Source organism: Cervus elaphus, chromosome 8 (genome assembly GCF_910594005.1).
Source record: "Cervus elaphus chromosome 8, mCerEla1.1, whole genome shotgun sequence".
NCBI lineage: Eukaryota > Metazoa > Chordata > Mammalia > Artiodactyla > Cervidae > Cervus > Cervus elaphus.
The window spans coordinates 38,019,211-38,043,261 of NC_057822.1; the positions used below are offsets into that span (position 1 = coordinate 38,019,211).

Below are 24,051 nucleotides of genomic sequence, written 5' to 3' on the forward strand. Positions count from 1 at the left end.
CACTATCATCCTACTCTTGTTTACTGAATAAATGATACAGCCGTAGGCAGCAGGGAATTTTCCATGGGATAAAGAAGATGAGGATGTAATACTGTAGAATTACAATCCAAATATAAACATATATTAAGGTAAGAACATGAAAAGTCATAGGAAAATGTGGACACTAGAATGTTATCAATGTGAAAATTAGGTGTACACACACACACACTTATTGCTCTGAATATATACATGTAGTAGAGGAAGGGGAGGCTTTATGGAAAGAACACTCACCTAGGGCTTGCAAGCGTTTTATCCCACCTCTGCTCCTAAGTCGCCACATAAACTTGGAAAAATCACTTGTCTGTTGCCTTTGGTTTGTAACTAGTAAAGCAGGTTAAGTTGTCTTTATAATCTTTTCCAACTCTAAAATGATTCTAAGATGTAGCTGAACTGACCTCGACTCATGGTTGTGTGGGAGCTAATTACTGTAGTCAGATCAGTGATGGAAAGTTGTGCTGGAAATATAGGCATGGTTGTAATTATTTTACGCAGAAGGATTTCTGTGTGCCTTGTGACTCTACTTCTGGATGAACTGCTGTTGCAATTTTTAAAATAAAAAAGTTTAAAAGAAATCCTTGGCCTTAGTGGTGGAGCTCTGAAACCCGAATCTGACTGGTGCTTCCCTCCTAGCTGTGTTCATGTTTTCATATGCGGGGCAAGCGTAGTGGTCAGCCGGGCTTTTGTGTCCGTCAGTCTCACTCTCTGGGACCTAGTACCAGTCCTCTGCGTGTGTTCCTTGTACTGAGATCTCATGTTGGGCTAGAACAACCTTGGCAGTATGATTTCTTTATCCTGAGTTCTGTGTTACTCCGTTTTAATTCCCTTTCCCCCCATCTTTCACTAGAGAAAAAAAAAAAGGCCAAATTTGGGACTTAAATTGACTGCCTTTTCAATTGTGACTTTTCTCAAAAGCCTTGGAGCCAACAGAAGTGGGAATATTCCTGTGGGCTTAGAACAAGTGAAGTCACCAGGACATGGCTCCTGCTGAATCTGTGATTCACCCTTCAGTACCATTAGTCAGTGCAAAGAAGTTGCAAAAATAGGTCACAGAAAGTTGATTTTATATGGTTGTATAGTTTCCACTGGTTATATTTTTCGGAAACAACATGCCTCATCGCCAACCGGCATCCTAATTCCTAACAAATCTATATGGGAACTCTGAAAATGAAGTGTCTTTGACTTTTTTTTGTGGTGGTTCTGTTAATGTATTTTATCTTTCTTGGCTAAGGAGGACTATAGTTACTAATTTTACAAACGTCTAGAGTTACCTTCTTAAAACACAGATCTTTTCTTACTACTCTGTTCTTAAAAATGAATCATGGTTCCCAATTCTTTAGAAAAATCAAGTATAAATTTTCTAAAACATCCAAATAATCTTTCTAAGTTTATCATCTGCACCTTTCTTCCCCACCTAGTGATAAAGATCCCTGGTGTTATTTGCTCAGTCATGTCCGACTCTTTGTGACCCCGACTATAGCCTGCCAGGCTGCTCTGTCCATGGGATTTTCCAGGCAAGAATACTGGAGTGGGTTGCCATTTCCTTCTCCAGGGGATCTTCCCAACCCAGAGATCAAACCTGGTTCTCCTGCATTGCAGGCAGATTCTTTACCATCTGAGCCACCATGGAAGCCCCTTCCTCCCCCATCTAGGTGCTAATTTGAATGTGCCATGTGTGTTCAACCAACTTAGCCTTTGCTCATGATGTCTCTTCACCCAGAAGACCTTCCCAGCCTTCTTTACTTTTCACAATCCTCCATTATTTTTCAAGGATCAGTTCAAATGCCACATCCTCTCTGAGACCTTTCCATCTTTTCTATTTTTTTAAATTGAAGTATAGATGACTTACAATATTGCATTGTAATATTACATTATTGTAATTTCATATTGCAATATTGCAATAAATACATTATTGTATTACAATATTGCAATATTACTTACAATATTGCATTGTAACTTCTGGTGTACAATGTAGTGATACACTGTTTTTATACACTGTACTCTATATAAAGTTATTATAAAATATTGCCATATTTCTTGTACTGTGCATTACGTTCTTGTAACTTATTTATATCTGCTAGTTCATACCTTCCTTCACCTATCTTTCTCCTTTTCTGACCTCTTTCCCCTCTAATAACAACTGGTTTGTTCTCTGTATCTGTGTATTTTTAATTACAATTATGTTTTTTCTTTTACTTCATGTTTCCACAGCACATTTTATTCTGCTATGCATTATAGGTATTTGCTTGACCATTCACCTCTCACACTAGGTTGGCAGTTCTTTGATGCAGTGAATTGTAGACAACTTTCTATCATATCAGGTATGAGCCTATGCAGGCTGTTTGGCTGAATTCTATGTTTTGGTACTTGGAAAATCAGGATGCACAGTTTTTTTTGTTTCCAGAATGAAAATGACCTGACCTCTGTTTCAGTTTTTCTTACCCAAAGCTTGAGTCAAGTTGAGTAAAGTTAGTTATTATTAATAATGTCAGCAAGAGCTATCATTTAGTGAGTTAACTTTATGCCCAGACCTGTGCTAAGAAGTGTTCATCTGTTATCTTATTTAATATTAATAATAATTTAATATGTTAGATAATATTGTCCTGATTTTACAAAGGAGAACATGGAGGCTTAGAAAAGGTAATCTCACCAAGGCCATCAGGCTGTAAGTGGAGAAGCTCCAGGCCCACTCTGGAGGCCACACGTAACCACGATATAAAACTGCCTCTCAAGTCTGAGGAAGCTTCGGACTCATTCCCTCCACCGCAAATAAAACACAGTGTGATCTAGATTGAAAATCTGGAGGTTGGCATTCCACCCTCAACTTGCACACTTTGTGGTATACCCTCGGCCAAGTCATTTTGTTTCCTGGAACCTCATTCCAAATCTGTTAAATCAGTTAAAATGCTTTTAGAAGCAAGTAATAGAATACTCAACTCAGTAAAAGGTGGCATAAATAGTGAGGCCATTTATCATTTTATTTTTTCATCTAACAGATAGCTATTGGACATAGAGCATATCAGGCACTGTAGGCAGTAAATACTTAAGGACACCTCCCTCTGGTGGCTCCAGAGTCATCAAAGATCCAGGTACTTTTCATCTTTTTTCTCTGCTGTCCTCAGTATATTGGTGGTGTCTCTTCTTTCCCTCATTGATGCAAGATGGCTGCATTAGCCCCAAAGATATGTATCAGCAGCCAAAGTCAGGAAGGGAGAAAGCAGGGGGCCTTGTCTGGGTCTTTTCTCAGAGGACCCCAAGAGCACCCCATCAGCAGTCAGAACTGGGTTACATACTGGTCCCTAAAACAACCTCTGGCAAAGGAAAATGGGGTTACCAATTGCTTTAAACAAACCATGATACTTTCTGTGGGGGTGGGGAGAAGCCATCTCCACACCTAAACACAATTAGGGTTCTCTTGGTAAAGATGAACTAGAGAGATAGCTAACAGAGTAGACAGGTGCCTGACAGGCTCTGCCTCAGATAGGGCTGGGCTGAAGAGACTTCTACCCCCTTCCGCCGCTGAGTTTCTGTGACTCAGTGTTACCCAAAGATGGAGCACTTATCTTAAACTCTGGTGGCCTCAGTAAGGGAGATTCTTTTGTACTTAATTCCTATAGATTAATGAAACAGAATGAGAAGCTCACCGTGGCAGACAGTGAGCATCATTTGAAAGCTGATGTTTGGAAATGTTTTCTGAGTAAAAAAAAAGTTCCATAAACACTAGAGATTATCCTTGTTACAGAAGACAGAAAACCTCTGAATTTAAGAGGTCGAGTCTGTGATCTTCTGGTCAGGTTCACATCCAAAAAGTAAAATTGACCAGGTCTGTGTTGACTGGTACACTATCACTGTTGCTCACGGCACAAAGAACTTAGATGGAGAAGATCCCTAGCCGTGTATCTAGCTCCTACATAGTCAGCTATGTTATAGGTCTGTTTCTTCTAGAGCCTACACAGATAGCATGTCCTTTCCCCTAAGTTTATGAAGGGAAAACAAATGGGATGTTCTCTTTCACCAACAAAGAAAAACCTCCGAAGTAGCTCATGGAAGAGATACCACTTGAGCTTAGTTCATTTCTCCCAGAATAAGTTTGTTAATGACCATCCGTGAGCACTGCAGTGGCCAGCACTGTGTACCGTATATAAAATGTCCAGGACCCAGCCCGTCTTTGATTCCTGTAGATCATTCTCTTCATGTTCTTTGCTGTGGGCATTTGTGGCAGTGTCATAATTGACACGCATCCTGTTAAATTTATTTCCCTCCTGTGACTCTAATGAGAACAAAGACCCAAATACTAGTTAACTTCTCCCTAGTTTCTGGCTTAAACACGGTCAGATACTAGAATATGAAACAAATAGACTTGGAAAGCAAAGAGACTTGATTGATCTAGCATGTCAGAGAAGTCTTCATTGAGGAAAGGATGTTCCGGCTGAGGTTTGAGGGTTGAGCACATAGCGGAGCGGAGGTGGAGAGGAACACAGCCTGCGTGGGGGTGGTCAGAGGCTAAGCCAGAGCAGGACTCATAATGGACTACGAGTTTATGGAGGACCTTCAAAGCCAGACAGAGAGAATTAGCGTGGTATATTGGGCAAGAAGCACTTGAACATTTCTTGAGAGTCAAGATTGAAAGGATATGGATTTCCCTGGTGATCCAGTGGTTGAGACTCTGAGCTTCCACTGCAGGGGACATGGGTTTGATCCTTGGTGGGGGAACTAAGGTCCTGCATGCCACTCTTGTCCTCTCTCCCTCTCTTTGCACACTGCACTCCCGGGGAGAAATAACTTCCAGGCAGCTTTAGGAGAGGAAGCAGGCATGTGTCACTCAGCCTCTGCAGGAAACACTGATTCTGGCCCGCTCCTCTCGATGTAGTTTGCCACCCATCAGCCCTGTGTGGGCTGCCCCCTGGGAGGGAAGGTCTATGTTGAGTGATCTAGTGATTCGCTGGATCCAGTGATCCAGTGTTGCTGGTGACTCACAGGTAAGTCTGTGTAATTCTGGGGTTTTGTTCCTGGCTACACCCCTAACCTGTAACCTCCAGCTGGCTCATGTTCGGATTGCTATGAGTCTGACTACCCTCTATCAATCTCAGTTGGTTTGCAACTTGGTTGAAGAAGAGAGATGCTATTTGCTGGGTCCCCTCAGGCCCTAAGAGTATGGAAGGATTGGTCGATGGGGTGGAAATGAGAAAACTCTGCCAGTCATCATGATGTGAAGTGATGAGGCTCAAATTAGGATGACCGTGGCAAAAGAGAAAGTGGGACTTTTCTCTTTTGTGAGAAGTGAAAGTGAAAAGAGAAAGTGACTTTCCCCAGCACTGGCTCCATAAAAGAAAGTGACTTTTCTCTTTTGTGAAAAGAGAAGGAACGGCTGTCCTTGGGCTGTGAACTCTTGACAGGATCTGTCTGACTCACTTGGTGTTCCCACAGATCCCAGCAGAGGCCTTTGTGCGTGCATCCAACAAGTGCTTGTGGAGCCAGTGCCGCTAATGTGGGGGTGAGAGGGACGTCCAGGTCCCTGTCTTCAAGGAGCAGCAGTTCTTTTGAAAGAAATAAAAGAAGGTTGTAAGATAAGAGACTGAGAGGGGCCCTTTAGCTGAGGTGCTGAGGGGCGGTGGCCCCACTGAGGATGGCACCTTTGAGGTGAAAAGCTGAGGAGATGGAGACGTCAGTGGAGCCGGGGGGAGATGTGCCAGGGAGAGGACACAGCAGCTCCAGAGTCCTCGAGGCCAGAAAGCACTCAGCTCGTTCAGAAAACACAAGAGGCTTTTGGCTGGAGTCAGAGAAGAAATGTGAGATGGTGTGAGGTGAGGTCAGAGCTGTAGTCAGAGGCCAGACTGTGCCGGACAGAAAGCAGAGACGTTGGAAGCATCTAGAATCTGGAGGAAGGAGACAGATTGAGGCGTCGGAGAGGCAGGTGCAAGTGAGTACTTTGGAATAGACACAGTACACTTTGGGATATTAGAAGGCAAGAGAAGAGATCGTAGAGGGGTAATTTTCAGATGTAATAGAGGAAGAGTCTGAAGAAGAGGGAGATTCCACCTTCAGAGTGCAGGTGGAAGGTCTTTTCCTGGTCTTCCTTTGAGACCAGAAGCTGAACTAGGAAACAGATCAACTGAATTCTTAAGATGTGTCAGGCATCATTCTGAGAGTTACTGATCTCTCCTTCATAATAATACAGTGAGGTAGGTACTGTTATGCATGCGTGCTAAGTCGCTTCAGTCCTGTCCAACTCTTTGCAACCCTATGGATTGTAGCCCACCAGGCATTATAGCCCATCCCAGCCCACCTTGGGATTCTCCAGGCAAGGGTATTGGGAGTGGGTTGCCATGCCCTCTTCCAGGGGATGCTCCTGACCCAGGGATCGCACCCACATCTCTTAACATCTCTTATGTCTCCTGCAGGGGGATTCTTTAGCAGGCAGATTCTTCACCACTAGCACCACCTGGGAAACCCAGGTGCTATTATAGCCCCATTTTAAAGATGATAAAACTGAAACTTGGGTTAAGGCATTTGTCCAGGGTTACCCAGACAGTTAGGACAGAATTATGATATAAACTTCGGCCAGCTGGCTTAAGCACCTGTGGTCTTAACCAATGTGCTCTCTTACACTTGTAGAGTACATGGGTTAGTGTAATGTTGAAGTGAAGCCAAGTAAAATATATATAAAGGCCCTCCCTCTGGTGCACATAGAAAGAGATGGTAGAATTTGGAGTTTGAAGGACTAAAAAAGGCATGGAAAAATTGTTCTGGGATTGTGTTTGAGATCCACAAAATGAATAAAAGAATGAATTGCCAGGATTAAAGCGATAAAAGAAGTTAAACAACATGAATTTATGTTTGACCAGCGCTCTGGTCTGAATATTTGCATCCCTCCTAATTCATATGTTAAACTTGTGGCCCCAGAAGTTATAGAATTAGGAGGGGGCTTTGCAGGATGCTTATTAGGATGTGTGGGTGGGGCCCTCTTTTCATATTTATTCACCTTGTTATACGAACTTAAATGTTTCCTTTAATTTGCCTAGATAATTTTGGTTGGGAATATTGTCAGCACATAGGCTTTTGAGTTCTTTGAAAACATTAAAACATTGCTCTTTGTCTTTCATTCTGAACTATTGCCTGATCTTTGGGAGTCCTATTCCTAGGACTTCATTCCTTGTCTTGACTCAGGCCATTCAGACTTTCTTGGTATACTAAATGTTTACCTAAATGTTTCATTAACTGTGATCTGGGACATGCATTAAAAAAAAAAAAATGGTGGTTTTTTAAAAACAAAATTGCATAAAGTGACCAAAATGGAAGCACATTTTGTTTAATTACATATGGTAATATCTGTGAATAAGTCTCACTATTGTTTATATTATTATTACATATATACATAAAATGTCTAAAAGCTTAGTCTCAGACACTCTACAGTCTGGGCAGAAGGATTGTGAGTGCTGGGATGTGGAGGCAGAAACCTTTTTTTACATTTCTTATTGATTTTCTTGGAATATTTTATTATATAATTTAATACATATTTGATGAGTGTGAAATAGTATCTGAAATATGAGTCACCAGGGTGGATAGCCATAGAGCCTTGTGGCTTCAGGGGAGGACAGCTGTGTTCAACTAGAGGGGTGAGGAAAGGCCTCGGGAAGAGGTGAGATTTTATACTAGCTCTTACATAAGAGGAAAACATGGACAAGAAGAGATTCGAGGAAATCTCGGCTGGGGGGATCAGTGAGAGAGAATCCATGGTTGGGAGGGGCCAGTAGTAAAAGTCACAGCAAGTCCCCTCGCTGGAGTGTGGGAGTGGAGGAGAGTGACTGGAGTGTGTGGAAGGCCCCTGGAGAAATTCATAACAGAGGGATCAGGCTAACGTCCTTTGACCCTCCTAATCAATCTCCACATCCCTACAAGCAGGACAGCCACCTGTGGCATATTCTCACAAAAAAGAAGAGCTTGAGATCTATGTAGCAGTTGACAGTAAGCCTAGGAAACAGGAGCATTTGAACAATACCCTGAGGACACATTCAGCCAAATTCAGGCTGTGCGAAATTCTACGGGAAAAAGGAACTAATTTCTTCAATAAATTGTTGCTGTTCAGTTGCTAAGTTGTGTCTGACTCTTGTGACCCCATGGACTGTAGCCTGCCAGGCTCTTCTGTCCATGGGATTTCCCAGGCAAGAATACTGGAGTGGGTTGCCATTTCCTCCTCCAGGGGATCTTCCCGACCCAGGGATTGAACCTGCATCTCCTGCATTGGCAGGAAGATTCTTTACTTCTGAGTCACTGCTGCTGCTGCTGCTAAGTCGCTTCAGTCGTGTCCGACTCTGTGCCACCCCAGAGACCGCAGCCCACCAGGCTCCGCCGTCCCTGGGATTCTCCAGGCAAGAACACTGGAGTGGGTTGCCATTTCCTTCTCCATCTGAGCCACTAGAGAAGTCCAAAATATATGCCATGACAAAGAAGGAGAAAGAGGGAATTGTTACAGATTTAAAGAGACTTAAAAGACGTATCACAACTGTATGATCACAAACAGGCTGTGGAAAATTCTTAAAGAGTTGAGAATACCAGACCACCTTACCTGCCTCCTGAGAAAGCTGTATGCAGGTCAAGAAGCAACAGTTAGAACTGGACATGGAACAATGGGCTGGTTCAAAACTGGAAACGAGTACGTCAAGGCTGTATATTGTCACCCTACTTATTTAACTTCTATACAGAGTACATCATGCGAAATGCCAGCCTGGATGAAGCACAAGCTGGAATCAAGATTACTGGGAGAAATATCAATAACCTCAGATATGCAGATGACACCACCCTTATGGCAGAAAGTGAAGAAGAACTAAAGAGCCTCTTGATGAAAGTGAAAGAGGAGAGTGAAAACGCTGGTTTAAAGCTTAGCGTTCAAAAAACGAAGATCATGGCATCTGGTCCCATCACTTCATGGCAAATAAATGGGGAAACAGTGGAAACAGTGATAGACTTTTATTTTCTTGGGCTCCAAAATCACTGCAGATGGTGCTGCAGCCATGAAATTAAAAGACGCTTGCTCCTTGGAAGAAAATCTATGACCAACCTAGACAGCATGTTAAAAAGCAGAGACATTACTTTGCCACAAAGTTATGTATAATCAAAGCTATGATTTTTCCAGTAGTCATGTATGGATGTGAGAGTTGGACCATAAAGAAAGCTTTGCTCCAAAGAATTGATGCTTTTGAACTATGGTGTTGGAGAAGACTCTTGAGAGTCTCTTGGACCACAAGGAGATCATACCAATCAGTCTTAAAGGAAATCAACCCTGAATATTCATTGGGGGGACTGAGACTGAGACTGAAGCTCCCATACTTTGGCCACCTGATGCAAAGAATTCTCATTAGAAAAGACCCTGATGTTGGGAGGGGCTTCCTTGATAGCTCAGTTGGTGAAGAATCTACCTGCAATGCAGGAGACCCTTAATGTTTGGGGCATGAAAATGGTATGATATATATTGTAAAGCTCTTATCTTTTAGATTGGAGGTATAGCCTGAAGTATTGACATTAGAAATGATGAAATGTTTGCAATTTGCTTTCAAATATTCCAGCAAACACACACACGAAGCATGAGTTGGAGAAGAAACAATAGCAGAAACTCGGTGATTTTTAAAAATTTATTTATTTATTTAAATTGGAGGCTAATTACTTTACAGTATTGTGGTGGTTTCTGCCATACATCGAAATGAATCAGCCACGGATGTACAGGTGTTGCCATCCAGAGCCCCCCTCCCATCCCTCTGGGTCATCCCAGTGCGCCAGCTTTGAGTGCCCCGTTTCATGCATCGAACTTGGACTCTATTTCACAGCTGGTAATATACATGTTTCAATGCTAGCTTTGCAAATCATCCCACCCTCACCTTCTCCCACAGAGTCCAAAAGTCTGTTCTTCGTATCTGTGTCTTTTGCTGTCTCTCATATAGGGTAGTTGTTACCATCTTTCTAAATTCCATATATATGCGTTAATATACTGTACTGGTGTTTTTCTTTCTGACTTACTTCACTCTGTGTAATAGGCTCCAGTTTCATCTACCTCATTAAAACTGATTCAAATGCATTCTTTTTAATAGCTGAGTAACATTCCATTTTGTGTATGTACCACAACTTTCTTATTCATTCGTCTGCCGATGGACATCTAGGTTGCTCCCATGCCCTAGCTATTGTAAACAGTGCTGCAATGAACATTGGGATACATGTGTCTCGTTCAATTCTGGTTTCCTCGATGTGTATGCCCAGCAGTGGGATTGCTGGGTCGTATGGCAGATCTATTTCCAGTTTTTTAAGGAATCTCCACACTGTTCTTAATAGTGGCTGTACTAGTTTGCATTCCCACCAATAGTGTAGAAGTTTGGTAGTTTTTTCAGACTGAGGGTTGGGTCCATAGGAGAACGTAAGGTCAACCTAAGGAGTTTGAACTTTATTATGTAGGACTAGGAAACTTGTGCAGGGTTTTGGACTGATGAGGAGGCATGAGAAAGGTTATAAGTGGCCCGGAAAGGTTACCCTGGTAACTGAGTGGGACATGGTGGGTGGGGAGGACTCACCATGGGAGCCCATTTAAGATCTTGATTAAGATGGTGGCTGTGAGAGTGGAAACTTTTTTTTGGAGAACAGAGAGAGGAAATAATGGCAAAAGAGGAACTCTTTGGTGGGTTGGCAGTACAGAAATGAATCAGGTGCATAAGATGGGGAAATCCCCCTTTCCTCTTCAGTCAGTGGCAAATTTTGTCCTTAAGCCACTGCTCTGAGTGGTATGGGCCAAGGAGAGCGAAAAGGGATCTTTGTTCAGGAGGAGCTGGGCCGGGTCTTCATGACTGGCCACAGTGGAAAGCAGTGGGTAAACAGAATTCTCGGGTTCTTTTTGTTTATGTTTTTGTCTTATTTCTTGCTCTTTTTCACAAGAGGATTAGTCTCTTCTAGTTTCAGTATGAAATTTAAAGACGCAGTGATTCATTTTGATCACCTTTCTGTTTTCATTGGGGAAATGGTGATAATCTTTGTCAGAGGTTCTACCTGAATCATTTATGATATTAGTTAAGACAGAGATAATATTGTTCATTTGTGAAATGGAACACTTTAGAAAAATGTAGATGATGAAATGATATGGTCTGGAGAAATAAAAATTGACCTATGGTAAATTAATGAAAGCTTGGATTTAAGTGTATAACTTCTGATTTGTCAATAGCAAAAATATTCAAGATAAGCTTCAGATTCAGTAGAAAGTAACAGCAAGAGATTAAAAAGAGATTAAAGAGATTAAACAGCCCTCTACAGTCAATGATAATTCATACTTCACACACAACATACTGATAAGGTTTGATATAAACAGGCCCTCCAAAAAGGAATACACTCTGAGAATAGTTTTCTGATCACATCTGTTCTCTTCTTTTTCAAGAAATTACACTTCAAACTGCTGTCTATAAGGATGGGTCATTTCCTATGATTAAACCCCCTCTTCTCTTTCTCAGTTTAACATACCTATTTAGAGAGGGCTGAGCTGAGGTAGGAAGAAAATATTGAAACACTCTACATTCTTGACCTTATTCTGCAGCAAGAAGGTCGGGGAACTTTTGAGACTCCCTACTGGACTTCCATTCAGTCCACCCAAGCTGGCGTCTGTTCTCCTAGCTTATAAAGGCTTCCTAGGTGTCTCAGTGGTAAAGAACCCGCCTGCCAGTGCAGGAGACATGGGTTCAATCCCTGGGTCAGGAAAATCCCCTGGAGGAGAAAATGGCAGCCTGCTCCAGTATTCTTACCTGGAGAATCCCATGGACAGAGGAGCCTGGAGGGCTACAGTTCATGAGGTCGCAAAGAATCAGACACAACTGAATGACTGAGCGCGCACACACACACACACACACACACACCCTCTAGCTTGTACAATCAGAAAGGAGCGAGGTGTGCCTCTGGTTTGGGTCCAGTTAAAGTTAGAACTTCTAATTTGTGGTAGCTGTTGTAAAAAGCTCTCGGGGAGGAGAGAAAAGGAGAGGAAATTTCCTAGCTGAAAGCAAGAGAGATGGTTTTTCTTTTGCTCAGGAATGTGTAGCTGAGCTGTTGGGTCTCAGGAGGGATGGGGATGGAGGGATGTGTGGTTATGGGTCTTGTTATGGAAAAGGTTGAATAGGCGCCTGATGGAAATGAGAGGGAGGAGGCCACAGCAGTGCGTCTAACAGCACTGCCTCTCTTATTGCATTATCAGAAAAGATAGATAACCTGAGAATAGTCTTCCATTATCTCTCTCTACAAAGGGATTAGTGCAGGTTGCAAGAAATTAATGGCTTTTAAATTAGCACAGAAATACTAATGAATGTCAGGACCAGAGATGTAAAGTAGGTGAAATTAACTTTTCTCTGCCGCATTTCTCTCCTTTTCTCTTTTGGTTTGCTATTTTAAGATCTAGATCTGTGTTACTCTCTTTTATTTTTTTCTCCATCCAAGATCAGAAATCGTACCCCTTTGGGAATGTGATTTGTCTTCTTTAGGGAGTGACTCAATTAGTTTATGACTGTCTCGGATGTGTCAGCAAAAAGGTTGAGAAACATCTCAGAAATGAAAAACTTTACTAGGGAGGAGAGCTACCTCGTCTTCACGCCCGATGAAAGTATCAGGACATCTCCCAGGTGACAGTCCCCTTTTATTAAAGTATGACATCTGTATCTATGGCAGCTAATCATTAATTTAAGATGGCATGACCAGATGAACTTGTGGGGAAGAGGGGAAGAAAAGGGAAGGGAGTTACACCTACTATATGCTGGGCATTATGCTAGAAGCTTTATGTTCTAGAAGCTTTATTTCTATTCTGATTTTACTAAGTACCCACTATGTACCAGACGTTGCACTATGTACTGTGATATAAGGATGTCAGGACGGACCTCGCCCCTGTCCTCCGTGGAGCTTGTAGTCCAGTAGGGAAGACACACTTCTTTAAGAACATCAGCATCTATTTTGTTTGTTCAGATATCTAAATAAGTTATTATAATACAGCCTGAGAAGAGCCCATTAGAAGAGAATAATATAGTAAGGATCCCTGCTACTGACCCAGGGGTGTGTGTGGGCAGACTAGGGCGTGGGGCTGGGGGAGTCAGGGCAGACTCCTTCTAGAAGAGAGGAGCCTTGAGTGAAGGGTAAGTGTGCGGTAGCTGGTGGAAGTGGCGGAAGGCGCATTGCAAGTGAAGCGAATAGCGCAAGCAGATTCAGAGAGGGGAGAGAACGGCTATCCCAGCAGACACCTGAGAAGTAAGCTAGTTGAGTCATGTCTGGAGAGCTGGTTATGAACCAGAAGGCCCCTGGCCTGGCCTTGAAGACTGATGGGTGTGTCTGGGAAACAGGAGCTTGTGAGCAGCACACATCACACTCTGTTCTTTCCGCTGGCCCTTCCTGTCTTTACCAACCTAAAGAAAGATGAGTATTGGCAGGGAGTCAGGTCAAGTGGCAGGAGGAGCATTCTTTCTCTCATATTTGGTGCTCTGTAGAACACTGGGCTTCCCTGGTGGCTCAGTGGTAAAGTATCTGCCTGCCAGTGCAGGAGACAAGGGTTTGATCCCTGGGTCAGGAGGATCCCCTGGAGAAGGAAATGGCAACCCACTCCAGTATTCTTGCCGTAGAAATCCCATGGACAGAGGAGGGAGCCTGGTGAGCTACAGTCCATAGAGGTCGCAAAGAGTCGGACATGACTGAGTGGCTAACCAACAACAAAAGAGCGTTACCTAGAAAACAAGAAATTCTGGCAAAAAGTGGTTGTTTCACGGGCCCACGGAGCATAACCCCAGTCATTCCAATGTTTCTGTTTTCCGAATGGGCTTCTGCCTGTCTCATTAACAGCAAAGCCCCAGCCGCCCAGTACTTACTTTTGCAGTCAGAATTCCACCCTAGTTAAGTTCTTCAGATGTGAGGGTTTCCCTCAATTACATCTTGTTGGTTAGACACTCTCTTGGAATTTTTACTACCTCTGTTTAATATTGTGTTTGGTTGGAGCCAGCAGGTTAGACCCTGATCTGCTTGTTTTCTGGCGCCCGCCTTGTCATCTCATTCAGTTCATTCATGTTCATGGATTAATACATTACTTTTCTTTTTTTTTTCCCTTTCTTTCTAGAACACAAGCCGGCGTTCCCGAACATCCTGAAGAAGGGTTACCTGGAGATTCGGAAGGACCATGACAGTTACTGGCAAAGCTGTTACGCTGAGCTCTCCCCCTACAGCTTATACTTCTACAGCCTCGACAGCAGTGGGAATCAGAACCTCTACGCCACGTACCAGCTGTCCCACTTCCAGAGCATCTCTGTTCTGGGCAACCTCGAGGCCAGGCTGGTGGACACCGTCCTGTATGACAACACTCAACTGCAGCTGAAGGCCGAGTCGCCGTGGGAGGCTTTGGACTGGGGGCAGAAGCTATGGGAAGGTGTGCACGCCGCTGCACCAGCCTACATGGGCCGGCCGGGAGAGCTGGCCGGCTCCCCGGGGCTTGGCCATCACGTCGACTGTCCACAGAATCATTGTTTACAGAAGAAATCCCGCGAGCTGCTCATGCCATCCCCTGTGCTGGATAACCCCAAACAGTATCAAAACATCCTCAAATCCGGGACGCTGTACAGGCTGACCATGCAGAACAACTGGAAGGCATTTACGTTTGTGCTGAGCAGGACCTGCCTGATGGCCTTTCCGCCGGGCAAGCTGGACGAGGACCCCCTGCTGAGCTACAATGTGGACGTGTGTCTGGCTGTCCAACTGGACCACCTGGACGACTGTGACTCTTGCTTTCAAGTCATCTTCCCCCAAGACATCCTCCGCCTCCGTGCTGAGACGCGGCAGAGGGCTCAGGAGTGGATGGAGGCCCTGAAAACAGCTGCCAACGCAGCAAGGAGTTCAGAACAGAACCTGCAGGTCACGCTGAGGACCAGACCCAGGGATCAGATGGGAGGGCACGCACTCAGGAAGAACAAACGCCAGTCGGTGACCACTAGCTTCCTCAGCATCCTGACGACCTTGTCTCTGGAACGAGGGCTCACCGCTCAAAGTTTCAAGTGTGCAGGTATGAAACAACATTTCAGCCTAAAACTCATTAAAGAACAAAATTCTGAATCCCACAAGTGGAATTCACTTGAAAAATCCCTTTGAAAAGCCAGTCCCCGATACTTCTTGCATCTCACTCAGTCATGTCCAACTCTTTGTGACCCCATGGACTGTAGCCCTCCAGGCTCCTCTGTCCATGGGATTTCTCAGGCTAGAATACTGGAATGGGTAGCCATTCCCTTCTCCAGGAAATCTTCCCGACCAGGTATCGAACCTGGCTGTCCCATGTTGCAGACAGATTCTTTACCATCTGAGCCACCTGGAAAGCCCCTCCTTTAAGGAGTTTGCTGGGTTAAACCAGCTCTCCATCTTCATGCCGTGCTGATGAAGTAAGCAGAAGCAGCTATGATCTACCCACTGAATCAAAATGACTCGGCTGCAGCATAAGCAGGCTAGAGTGTAGACTTCCTGGGCCTGCTGTGATTCCATTTCCTCTGCCTTCTTAAATCAAGGTCACTGGGAATGTAGGATGTCTCCTTAGAGACATCCATGCCCAAAGCTGACTGCTGGCATTCTTTAGGTAAGGAAAACATCCATAGTCAGTAACTGTCATTGATCATGACCTTGTCAGATTCTGTTAAGGTAGACTCCAGAAAGTCAGCCTTGATAGAGACCCTGGAGGTGGCCAAGTGCAGGGCGATGATGAATGAGCAGGTGACCTCTGAGTCACGATGGGCCAGGCCCTTGTCCTCGGGACTCCTGGGGCCGCCGGAACTGCTGTGGAGGGTGAGACTAAGGTGCAGGCCAAGGCTAGTCATCTGGTAGTCCTTAAATCCCTATTTTTGCTTCTCTCCCCTACTCACCATTCCTCTCACCTTCCCGCAAACAGGAAACAGGAAAGCACACACCCCTCACTAAACCAGGTCTGTGTGTCTACTAGGAGCGAAATCAAATTATTCCCCTTTCACTGTGCGTGCTTGTATGCTCAGTCGTGTCTGACTCTGCGACCCCATGGACTGTAGCCCACCAGGCTCCTCTGTCCTTGGGGTTTTCTAGGCAAGAATACTAGAGTGGGTTGCCATTTCCTACTCCAGAGGATCTTACCAACCCAGGGATCAAACCCATGTCTCTTGTGTTTCCTGCATTGGCAGGCGGGTTCTTTACCAACTGTGCCACCTGGCAAGCCTTTCCCTTTGACTAAACCCCATGCAGTTTGTCACAAGAAATTTACTACGGAGGTAGCTTTACCTGGAACCTGATTTGAAAAATTTCAATTCAGGTGTATCAGATTTAAGTACGTTGTTTAAAAATGAACAAGAGACCCGCCACCAGTCAAGAGCAGATTTTCAATTTCATGCCTCTTCCTGCATTCAGAAAAGTGGTGGCACAGTGAACCTTTGAATTTAGCCTAGTTATGATGGTCGCCTCTTCTACTGAAAAATAATTTACTCAAAGTGGGGATTAAGTGAATCATCCGTGCTTTGTCTGGGGGGCCTCAGTAGCTTGGGAGCAGACACTTGCAGGGTGGGCTGGGAGAGACCAGCAACTCTGAGCCAATAAAGAAGCCAGACTAGGTGAGGTGCACACGTCTGCAAGCTTGTGTGACCTTGTATTAAGTCAGCCAGCTACTTTCGGAAAAGGTTTTTGAGATAAGGAGATGCTGGTTTTAGCACAGTTTTTAGAAATTATTGACATTGCAATGTCTTCATATACTAGTGCATATATTATGTTTCAGAGTTCAGCCAGTCAATAATAATTTATGAGTGCTTGCTCTGTGGATGCGCTGGAATTGTGGTGCACGCCTGTGGCTTTAGACTGCTGAGGAGGGCAACAGATCTGCTGTGTTATTGGAATCGGGAAGAACAGCTCAGCTTCATTTTCAAGGTGGAGACCGGAGCATGAATCGGGAACTTCCTAGTAAAAGAGGGAAGACAAGCCTCAGGTGTTACACAAAATGATCCCTTTGTGGCCGTCTACTTCACCTTCCTGTCCTAAGTTTGCTTCCTGATGGAGTGTGCCCTGCATACACCCTGGGCTAGCTGAGTAGCATCTCTGATACCTAGAGGATGGAGAAGTACAGGCGGAGGGTACCGTTGGGCAGGTATACCACATCTGGCAGTTGGAGAAAGGAGAACAGGAGAAAGACATAGAAAGGTGAGTGGAAGAGACAGGGAGAAGGAAGCTAAGTGGAAAAGAGCAGGAAAAGGATGACGTAATGGGCTGGGATAGGACCTGGAGCAGCTTCTTCGTGTGTGCCTGCTAGGCTGCTTTAGTCATGTCTAATTCTTTGCGACCATATGGACTGTAGCCCGCCAGGCTCCTCTGTCCATGGGATTCTCCAGGCAAGAATACTGGAGTGGGTTGCCGTGCCCTCCTCCAGGGGATCTCCCCAACCCAGGGATGGAGCCTCTTATGTGTCCTGCTGTGGCAGGCGGGTTCTTTACCACTAGCGCCACCTGGAAAGCCCCAGAGCATCTGCTTTAGGGTCCATGTTTTAGGATGCCACCCTTTGCTGTGTGAATCATGCCCACTGATTGGCGGTCTGGAGAATAGGCTGTGGATGGTGGTAACAGGGACCCCGGAGACAGGGTAAGGTAGCCTAAGCGTCCTTTGCCTGCTCGGCTTTTACCGTCTTGCTTTTGGTTTGGAGTGCTAATGGGGCACAAGTAGGTTTCTCATTTGGCGAGGGGAGAAGTCAGTACAGTGTGGCTGATTCTCAAGTAAAATGTTTAATTTCACTTCATGTCCCCTCTTCCATCAGAAACAGCTACGCTCAGGTGCTGTGTGGTACACTTGGGTTATGGGTGGCTTTGCATTTTCCCTAAATACCTGTGCCCAGAATACTGGTTTCCTATCTCAGATAGGCATACTCCATCTCCTGTAGGGGGCAGAGTCTCAAAAGAAAAAGGCCCAAACTTGGTAAGCAAACCTGAATGTTTTTTTAAGTTACTTAGGAGGCTCTTCTTTATATCAAAGATTATTATAGCAGATGGAACTTGAAAAATTGACCTATGTTTCTCACAAACACAGTTAATCTAAACCAGCTGTTTGTGCATTTAGTCCTTGTGTCACCTAGCTTTTCATCTTCATAAAAACATGCATTCAGTGAAAGAGCTGGTTGCATATAGCATGTTTACCTTCCAAGCTGTCAAAAAGTCCAATAAACTGTTTTTAGTTGAATCTTGGCTTTCTCTATCATTTTGGGTGAGAAGCTAATTCACAGCATTTCACTGTTTAAGTGGGCCTCTTTAGACTACAAGTACTTATGTCCACTTGGTCCCTCCCCCTTTAAATATTCCTGATGAATAAACTTTAACAGTGGAAGATTGCGCTGAGCAGGTCTTTATCATGATGTCATTCGGTTGCTATTCGGGTGAGCCACAGATGTTGGCTTTTAAATCTACAAAATGGTGCAGTTGGCCTCATTTCGCTGAATACTTTCTGTAGGTGAAGAATTTTCTATATCCTTTTTAGAAACTTAAAGAGCCCCAGCAGAGAAAATGGACCCTGACCATCCCCAAATGCCTGAGGTTACGGTTTTGAAAATACATGCTTGCACATAACTGTTTATTTCTTAACATGCGCTTGAACTTTTTATAGTTGTGTTTGATTATGTGTGGTTTGTTACATGGCTCCCTCTCCAGCTCCATGGATGCTAGGAAACCCAGCTACAGTGGTCTTCCTGCTTTTCTGTAACCTATTCTTGCTCATTCATGGCTCCAAGGCCTTTACACATACTCTTCCTTCTTTCTGAGAACGTGCCTTTGAAAATTAAATTCTTCCGTTCATTCTACCATTTATTGTGTGCTGAGTTTCTGACCACATGCCTGAACCTCAGATGTACCTGGAGGAGTCAGTGCTGCGAGGAAGCAGACATGGTCCCTGCCCTCAGGGAACTTGCAGTCTCCTAGGGAAACCGATATTAACCAGATTCATCACCAATGCCAAATGGCAACTGTGAGCAGAGCTGGGGAAGCCAGGCCCACAGGTCAGATTCGGGAACTGTCAGAGGTGGTGCCAAGTGGAAGTCTATGAAACTGCAAACATTGTGTCTTTTCTGACCGACAAAAAAGGGCAGTTTGATAAGGTTGAACTTCATGTTTGACCCTGAAGTCCCAGAAGGTTCCTGGGCAAAGGAGCACACGAGGAAAGTGGTATTTAGGAACAATTAATTTGCTAGTGCTTTAGTACAACTTTACAGAAGCACTTTAGCAGAAAGTAAGGAATGCTTCTTTAATGAAGTCACTGGTTGGGATTCAAAATTATGTTTGGCAATAGGGCATCTGTAGTGTTAAAATATTAATGCTAAGACAAATGACTGTGCAGCTTATTAAAATATTTATGGGGTATGTACCTGTAAGTGGTTCTAAATGAGGTCATTCACAAAATGCTGTATAAATTTGATTATAAAGCAGTAGCACAGTTTTCTTCAGGAATTAGAAAATGTGTACATACCTATTTCCCCTCAACAGATACTTGGTTTCCTGGCAGTAATATATACAGATATTTTTCCTGTAATTTCCCGACAATCAAGAAGCATAGCAGTTGAGTGTTCTGATGAAAGAGCCCAGAGCCTTGTTTAGAGATGTGGCAAGAGATGGCAATGCTCACGTCCGGAAGTGTCTTACTGCTTTGTAATTTGGAGGTGAAATCGGTTGGCCCACTGCGGGGCAGTGTTCTTGATTGTGAACCAAAATTGAAAATGTTAACAGAAGAGACAGCAAGAAAAACAGTGAGCTGAGGGGGTCCCCTCCACCATTTCACACTGTCAGTTTTTATGGTTTTACTCCTTGGGCTGCTGTTTAACCTCTTAGGACTGCTGTTGGTGATTACATCTCTCTGGCATTAAGAGCTTTTTGCTTTCCTTTTTTCTACCACCACCCCCCCAGCCCTTGGGAGGGGTAAGCCCAAGGGGTAGGGGGAGTTTTGCTGTGAATTCTTCAGCCATTTAGTGCAAATTCCTGTAATTACCGGCATTGTGTCCTCTCTGAATGGCACATAATACAGCAGAAGCCATTCCTAATTGAGACCTTAGAGGAGGTACAAATCCTCTCTTTGTTCAGCCTGACAAATTAGTGCCAGAAAGTGGCAGGGTCCGAGTGGAAATCAAAGGCAAGAAACACAAAGATGGAACTTAAGGCTACAGTAATAACCCTCTCTTGTCCTGAAGGGAAAAAAGGAATGACCAATGAAAAATGAAGTTTTTTTTTTTTTTGTTATAAATTCCCTTGACATGACAGCACCTCGGGGCTGCTCTATTTATTTAGCAAAAGTGATTAAACAGTAATACAACAGGGCCGCCCATTGTTTCCCCCGGCGCCCCCACCTCACAGACCCCTGCTGCCTCGGCTAATTGATTGACAATGAACCTCTGATAAAGAAGTATGTTGTTAGGACCTGAGGTGGGGGGAGCCTTTTTCCCCCTCTTTTTGTGTGTCTGAGTGTGTGTGTGTGTGTGTGTGTGATTTCAGTTTTGTTTGAATTGCACTCCAATTTCTCTTTGCCCCACCCCTTCTTTCCCCTTCTCTCCCCTTTGCTTTCCACTCCCCTTACCCCAAAGCTTTTGAGCAGTTGCTCCCAGCTGACATTCACAAACAGGTAGTGAGGAATTAGAATTGTAGTACAGGCTTTTGACAAGTTTATCTTCGAGCAAACTTCCTCCTCTCCCTTTGGTCCATTTAGGCAGAACAGCAGTGTGAGAAGAGAGAAAAGGGGAAGAGGGCTGATTATTGGTGCTTTAAGCTCAGAAAAGTGGGGGTTTTTGTTGTTTGTTGTTTTTTTAGTTTCTCGTGTGTGGGAACGGATGTCTGAAGCTAATCTTTCAACTTTAAGAATCTGTGCACGTTTATGTGTGTAGGTGGGGGCGGTGTTGTAGAATAAGAAATAAAAATTTGAATTATTTAATCTCCCCTCAGTTCCTGAGAAGCCAGGATTGATTATTTTAGGATAGAACATGGCTGCTTGTGGTGTAATTCAGCACCCTAAGATTGCTGTAAATGGTGGGAAGATGACCAAAGGCCTCTAGGCAGATAATTAATAGCCCCTGGTTATATATGCTCAGCTAGCTAAGCTGAAGCTAAATCCCAAATTTAACTCTGTTACAGCTGCAAAAACAAATCATTTCAAGCCCCTATGAAAGCAAAATATATTAAACAAACAGTATCGACCTTGTTAATACCCCATGGCATTTCATGTGATAAATGAGGGCGTCTTTCTGGCAAAGGCCTGTTTTATGGCATCGTTTGGACATAAAAGATACCTTTACCCTGGTAATACAAGCATCCCTGATAGAAAGTATGGAGTGGTTAATTATTCATTAAATAGCTGCCAGTCTGGAAGTAAGCAATATTTCTGACTTGGGCACAGTTAGTTACTTATTGGCCTCAGAGTAAATCATGCAGAATGGCAATTCTAAGAAAAAGAGAAATTGAATTTGGGAGCTGATTATGCATGAGTCTAGGTAAAATAAGTTCTGTACAGTATTTTTAAGTGCCAAATAGGAAAGTTATACAACTTATTACTTACGTTCTTGAAAAAACAAAGTCCAGTATGGCCACAAATCTGTTTTGATTCCCATGTGAAAAATTAGGGCATCTGTAGTAGCCAAAGTGCTAGACCTCCTAAGGAAATGAGAGACAGAAATAAAAAGAAATTGACTTTCCTTGATAGCTCCAATTCCTCTCTTTACTACTATTTTCAAATTTGTCTCCCACTTATTTGGAATGGTAATACAGTGAAGATTTATTTGACTTAAGGAATAGGCAGGTAGCCAATTGGAAGAGAAAGAAGCAATTAAGGAAGACTACTGTGCCCCTCAAAACATAAATAGCTTGGAGTAATGAGAACTATTTAGTCCATTGTTACCATCTCACTTTGTATTGGGCTTCCCTTGTGGCTCAGCTGGTAAAGAATCCACCTGCAATGCAGGAGACCTGGGTTCGATCCCTGGGTTGGGAAGATCCCCTGGAGAAGGGAAAGGCTACCCACTCCAGTATTCTGGCCTAGAGAATTCCAAGGATTGTATAGTCCATGGGGTCGAACTTTGTTTGTCTAAGTTATTTTGTTTTTGAGTGTATTTGACTGCTGTCTCCCAGAGAAGAAATCTCTAGTTCGTTTTGTGTGTGTGCTAGAGGGCTAAGCTTTATTTGCCCAACCTTGATTAGCACCATGGAGGGGTTCTGATAGTAAAATCCATAAGTGGAATTTCAGTGGAGGATTTATTTCAACATGCATTTATGAAACCCCTCATGTATGTAGGGGCTTTCCTGGTGGCTCAGACAGTAAAGAGTCTGCCTGCAGTATAGGAGGCTCGGGTTCGATCCCTGGATCTGCAGGATTCCCTGGAGAAGGAAATGGCTACCCACTTCAGTATCCTTGCCTGAGAAATCCCATGGACAGAGGAGCCTGGCGGGCTACAGTCCCAAAGAGTCAGACATGGTGGAGTGACTAAAACTTTCATGTATGCCACACACATGCTCTTCCGGGTACCTTGGGATATGGGAGTAGGAGTGTGCTCTTCAAATATCTAGAACTTCTGCCCCTCCTGAAGTGTATGGGGGCTGGATGCGACTGGGAGACAAAGGGGTCAAGCCAGTGGTTTGGAGACCTGTACGTCATGGCTGTGTTCATGTCAGAGAACCCTGTTATAGAGAACTTGAAAGCTAAAGTGCTAAAGGAGTGTCTTTCCTCACTCCTCCGTTTTAAATTTTGTCCATCTGCTTCCTGGAAAATTAATCTCAGGGGACCATCATCTCAGCTTTTACTGCTGCTAAGTCGCTTCAGTCGTGTCCGACTCTGTGCGACCCATAGACAGGAGCCCACCAGGCTCCTCTGTCCATGGAATTCTCTAGGCAAGAGTACTGGAGTGGGTTGCCATTTCCTTACCGTCTATCAAAGATAAAACGTGCATTTCTATTATGTGCTCATTATGTAGTAGGTGCAATAGATAGGAGATACCAGAGAAGCATAGGTGTGGCCTAGACCCCCAGGACATTATAGTCTGGTTGAGGATGCACAAAGGAAAGTGAGGGATTACTAGACAGTTAGGTCAGATCCATGCTTAGTATTCAGAAAAGCATTTGGTAAAAAACCCTCAAGACCGAGAAACTTAGGTTATCAGAGATTTTAATAATGTTGTTTTCTGAATGGTGAATGATCCTTTACCCAAGGATTATTGACTAACAAATTCCTTTCAGCCTAGAATGTTGTCAGTAAAGATACATGAAAAAAGTGAGAAGCAGCATACTTTAGTAATTGTAATTAAGAGCTAGGACCCTGGAATCAGACTGGCTAAGTTCCTAGATCTGCTCCTCACTCTGTGACTCTGGGTAAATCAGTTAACCTCTCTGTACCTTCATTTTAAAATTTCAGATGTGAGAAAATAATCACATCTACTCCGTAAGTTTGTAGTAAGAATAAAATGGGTTAAAAGGGCTTGAAACAGTGCCTTGCACATGATATATGCTATGATTAGTCGCTCAGTCGTGTCTGACTCTTTGTGACCCCGTGGACTGTAGCCTGCCAGGCTCCTCTGTCCATGGGGATTCTCCAGGCAAGAGTACTAGAGTGGGTTACCGTGCCTTCCTCCAGGGGATCTTCCTAACCCAGGGATCCAACCCAGATCTCCCACAAAGCCTGGCACATAGTAAATGCTATATAAGAATTTTGTTGTTCAGTCACTCAGTTGTGTCTGATTCTTTTCAACCCCATGGACTGCAGCACGCCAGGCTTCCCTGTCCTTCACCATCTCCCAGAGCTTGCTCAAACTCCTGTCCACTGAGTCAGTGATGCCATTCAACCATCTCATCCTCTGTTGTCCCCTTCTCCTCCTGCCTTCAACCTTTCCCAGCGTCGGGGTCTTTTCTAATGAGTCAGCTCTTTACATCAGGTGGCCAAAGTATTGGAGCTTCAGCTTCAGCATCAGTCCTTCCAGTGAATATTCAGGGTTGATTTCCTTTAGGATGGACTGGTTTGATCTCCTTGCAGTCCAAGGGA

At 44.0% G+C, this 24,051-nt stretch overlaps 1 protein-coding gene across 1 annotated transcript in view; it reads left to right on the forward strand.

Annotated features, from left to right (window-relative positions):
• PLEKHM3 (pleckstrin homology domain containing M3) overlaps positions 1-24,051 on the forward strand; it is a 203,804-nt gene that overhangs the window by 33,404 nt on the left and 146,349 nt on the right. Inside the window, exon 3 of the mRNA XM_043910230.1 lies at positions 14,141-15,076. Coding sequence (XP_043766165.1) covers positions 14,141-15,076 — 936 coding nt within the window. The remainder of the gene's footprint in view (positions 1-14,140; positions 15,077-24,051) is intronic.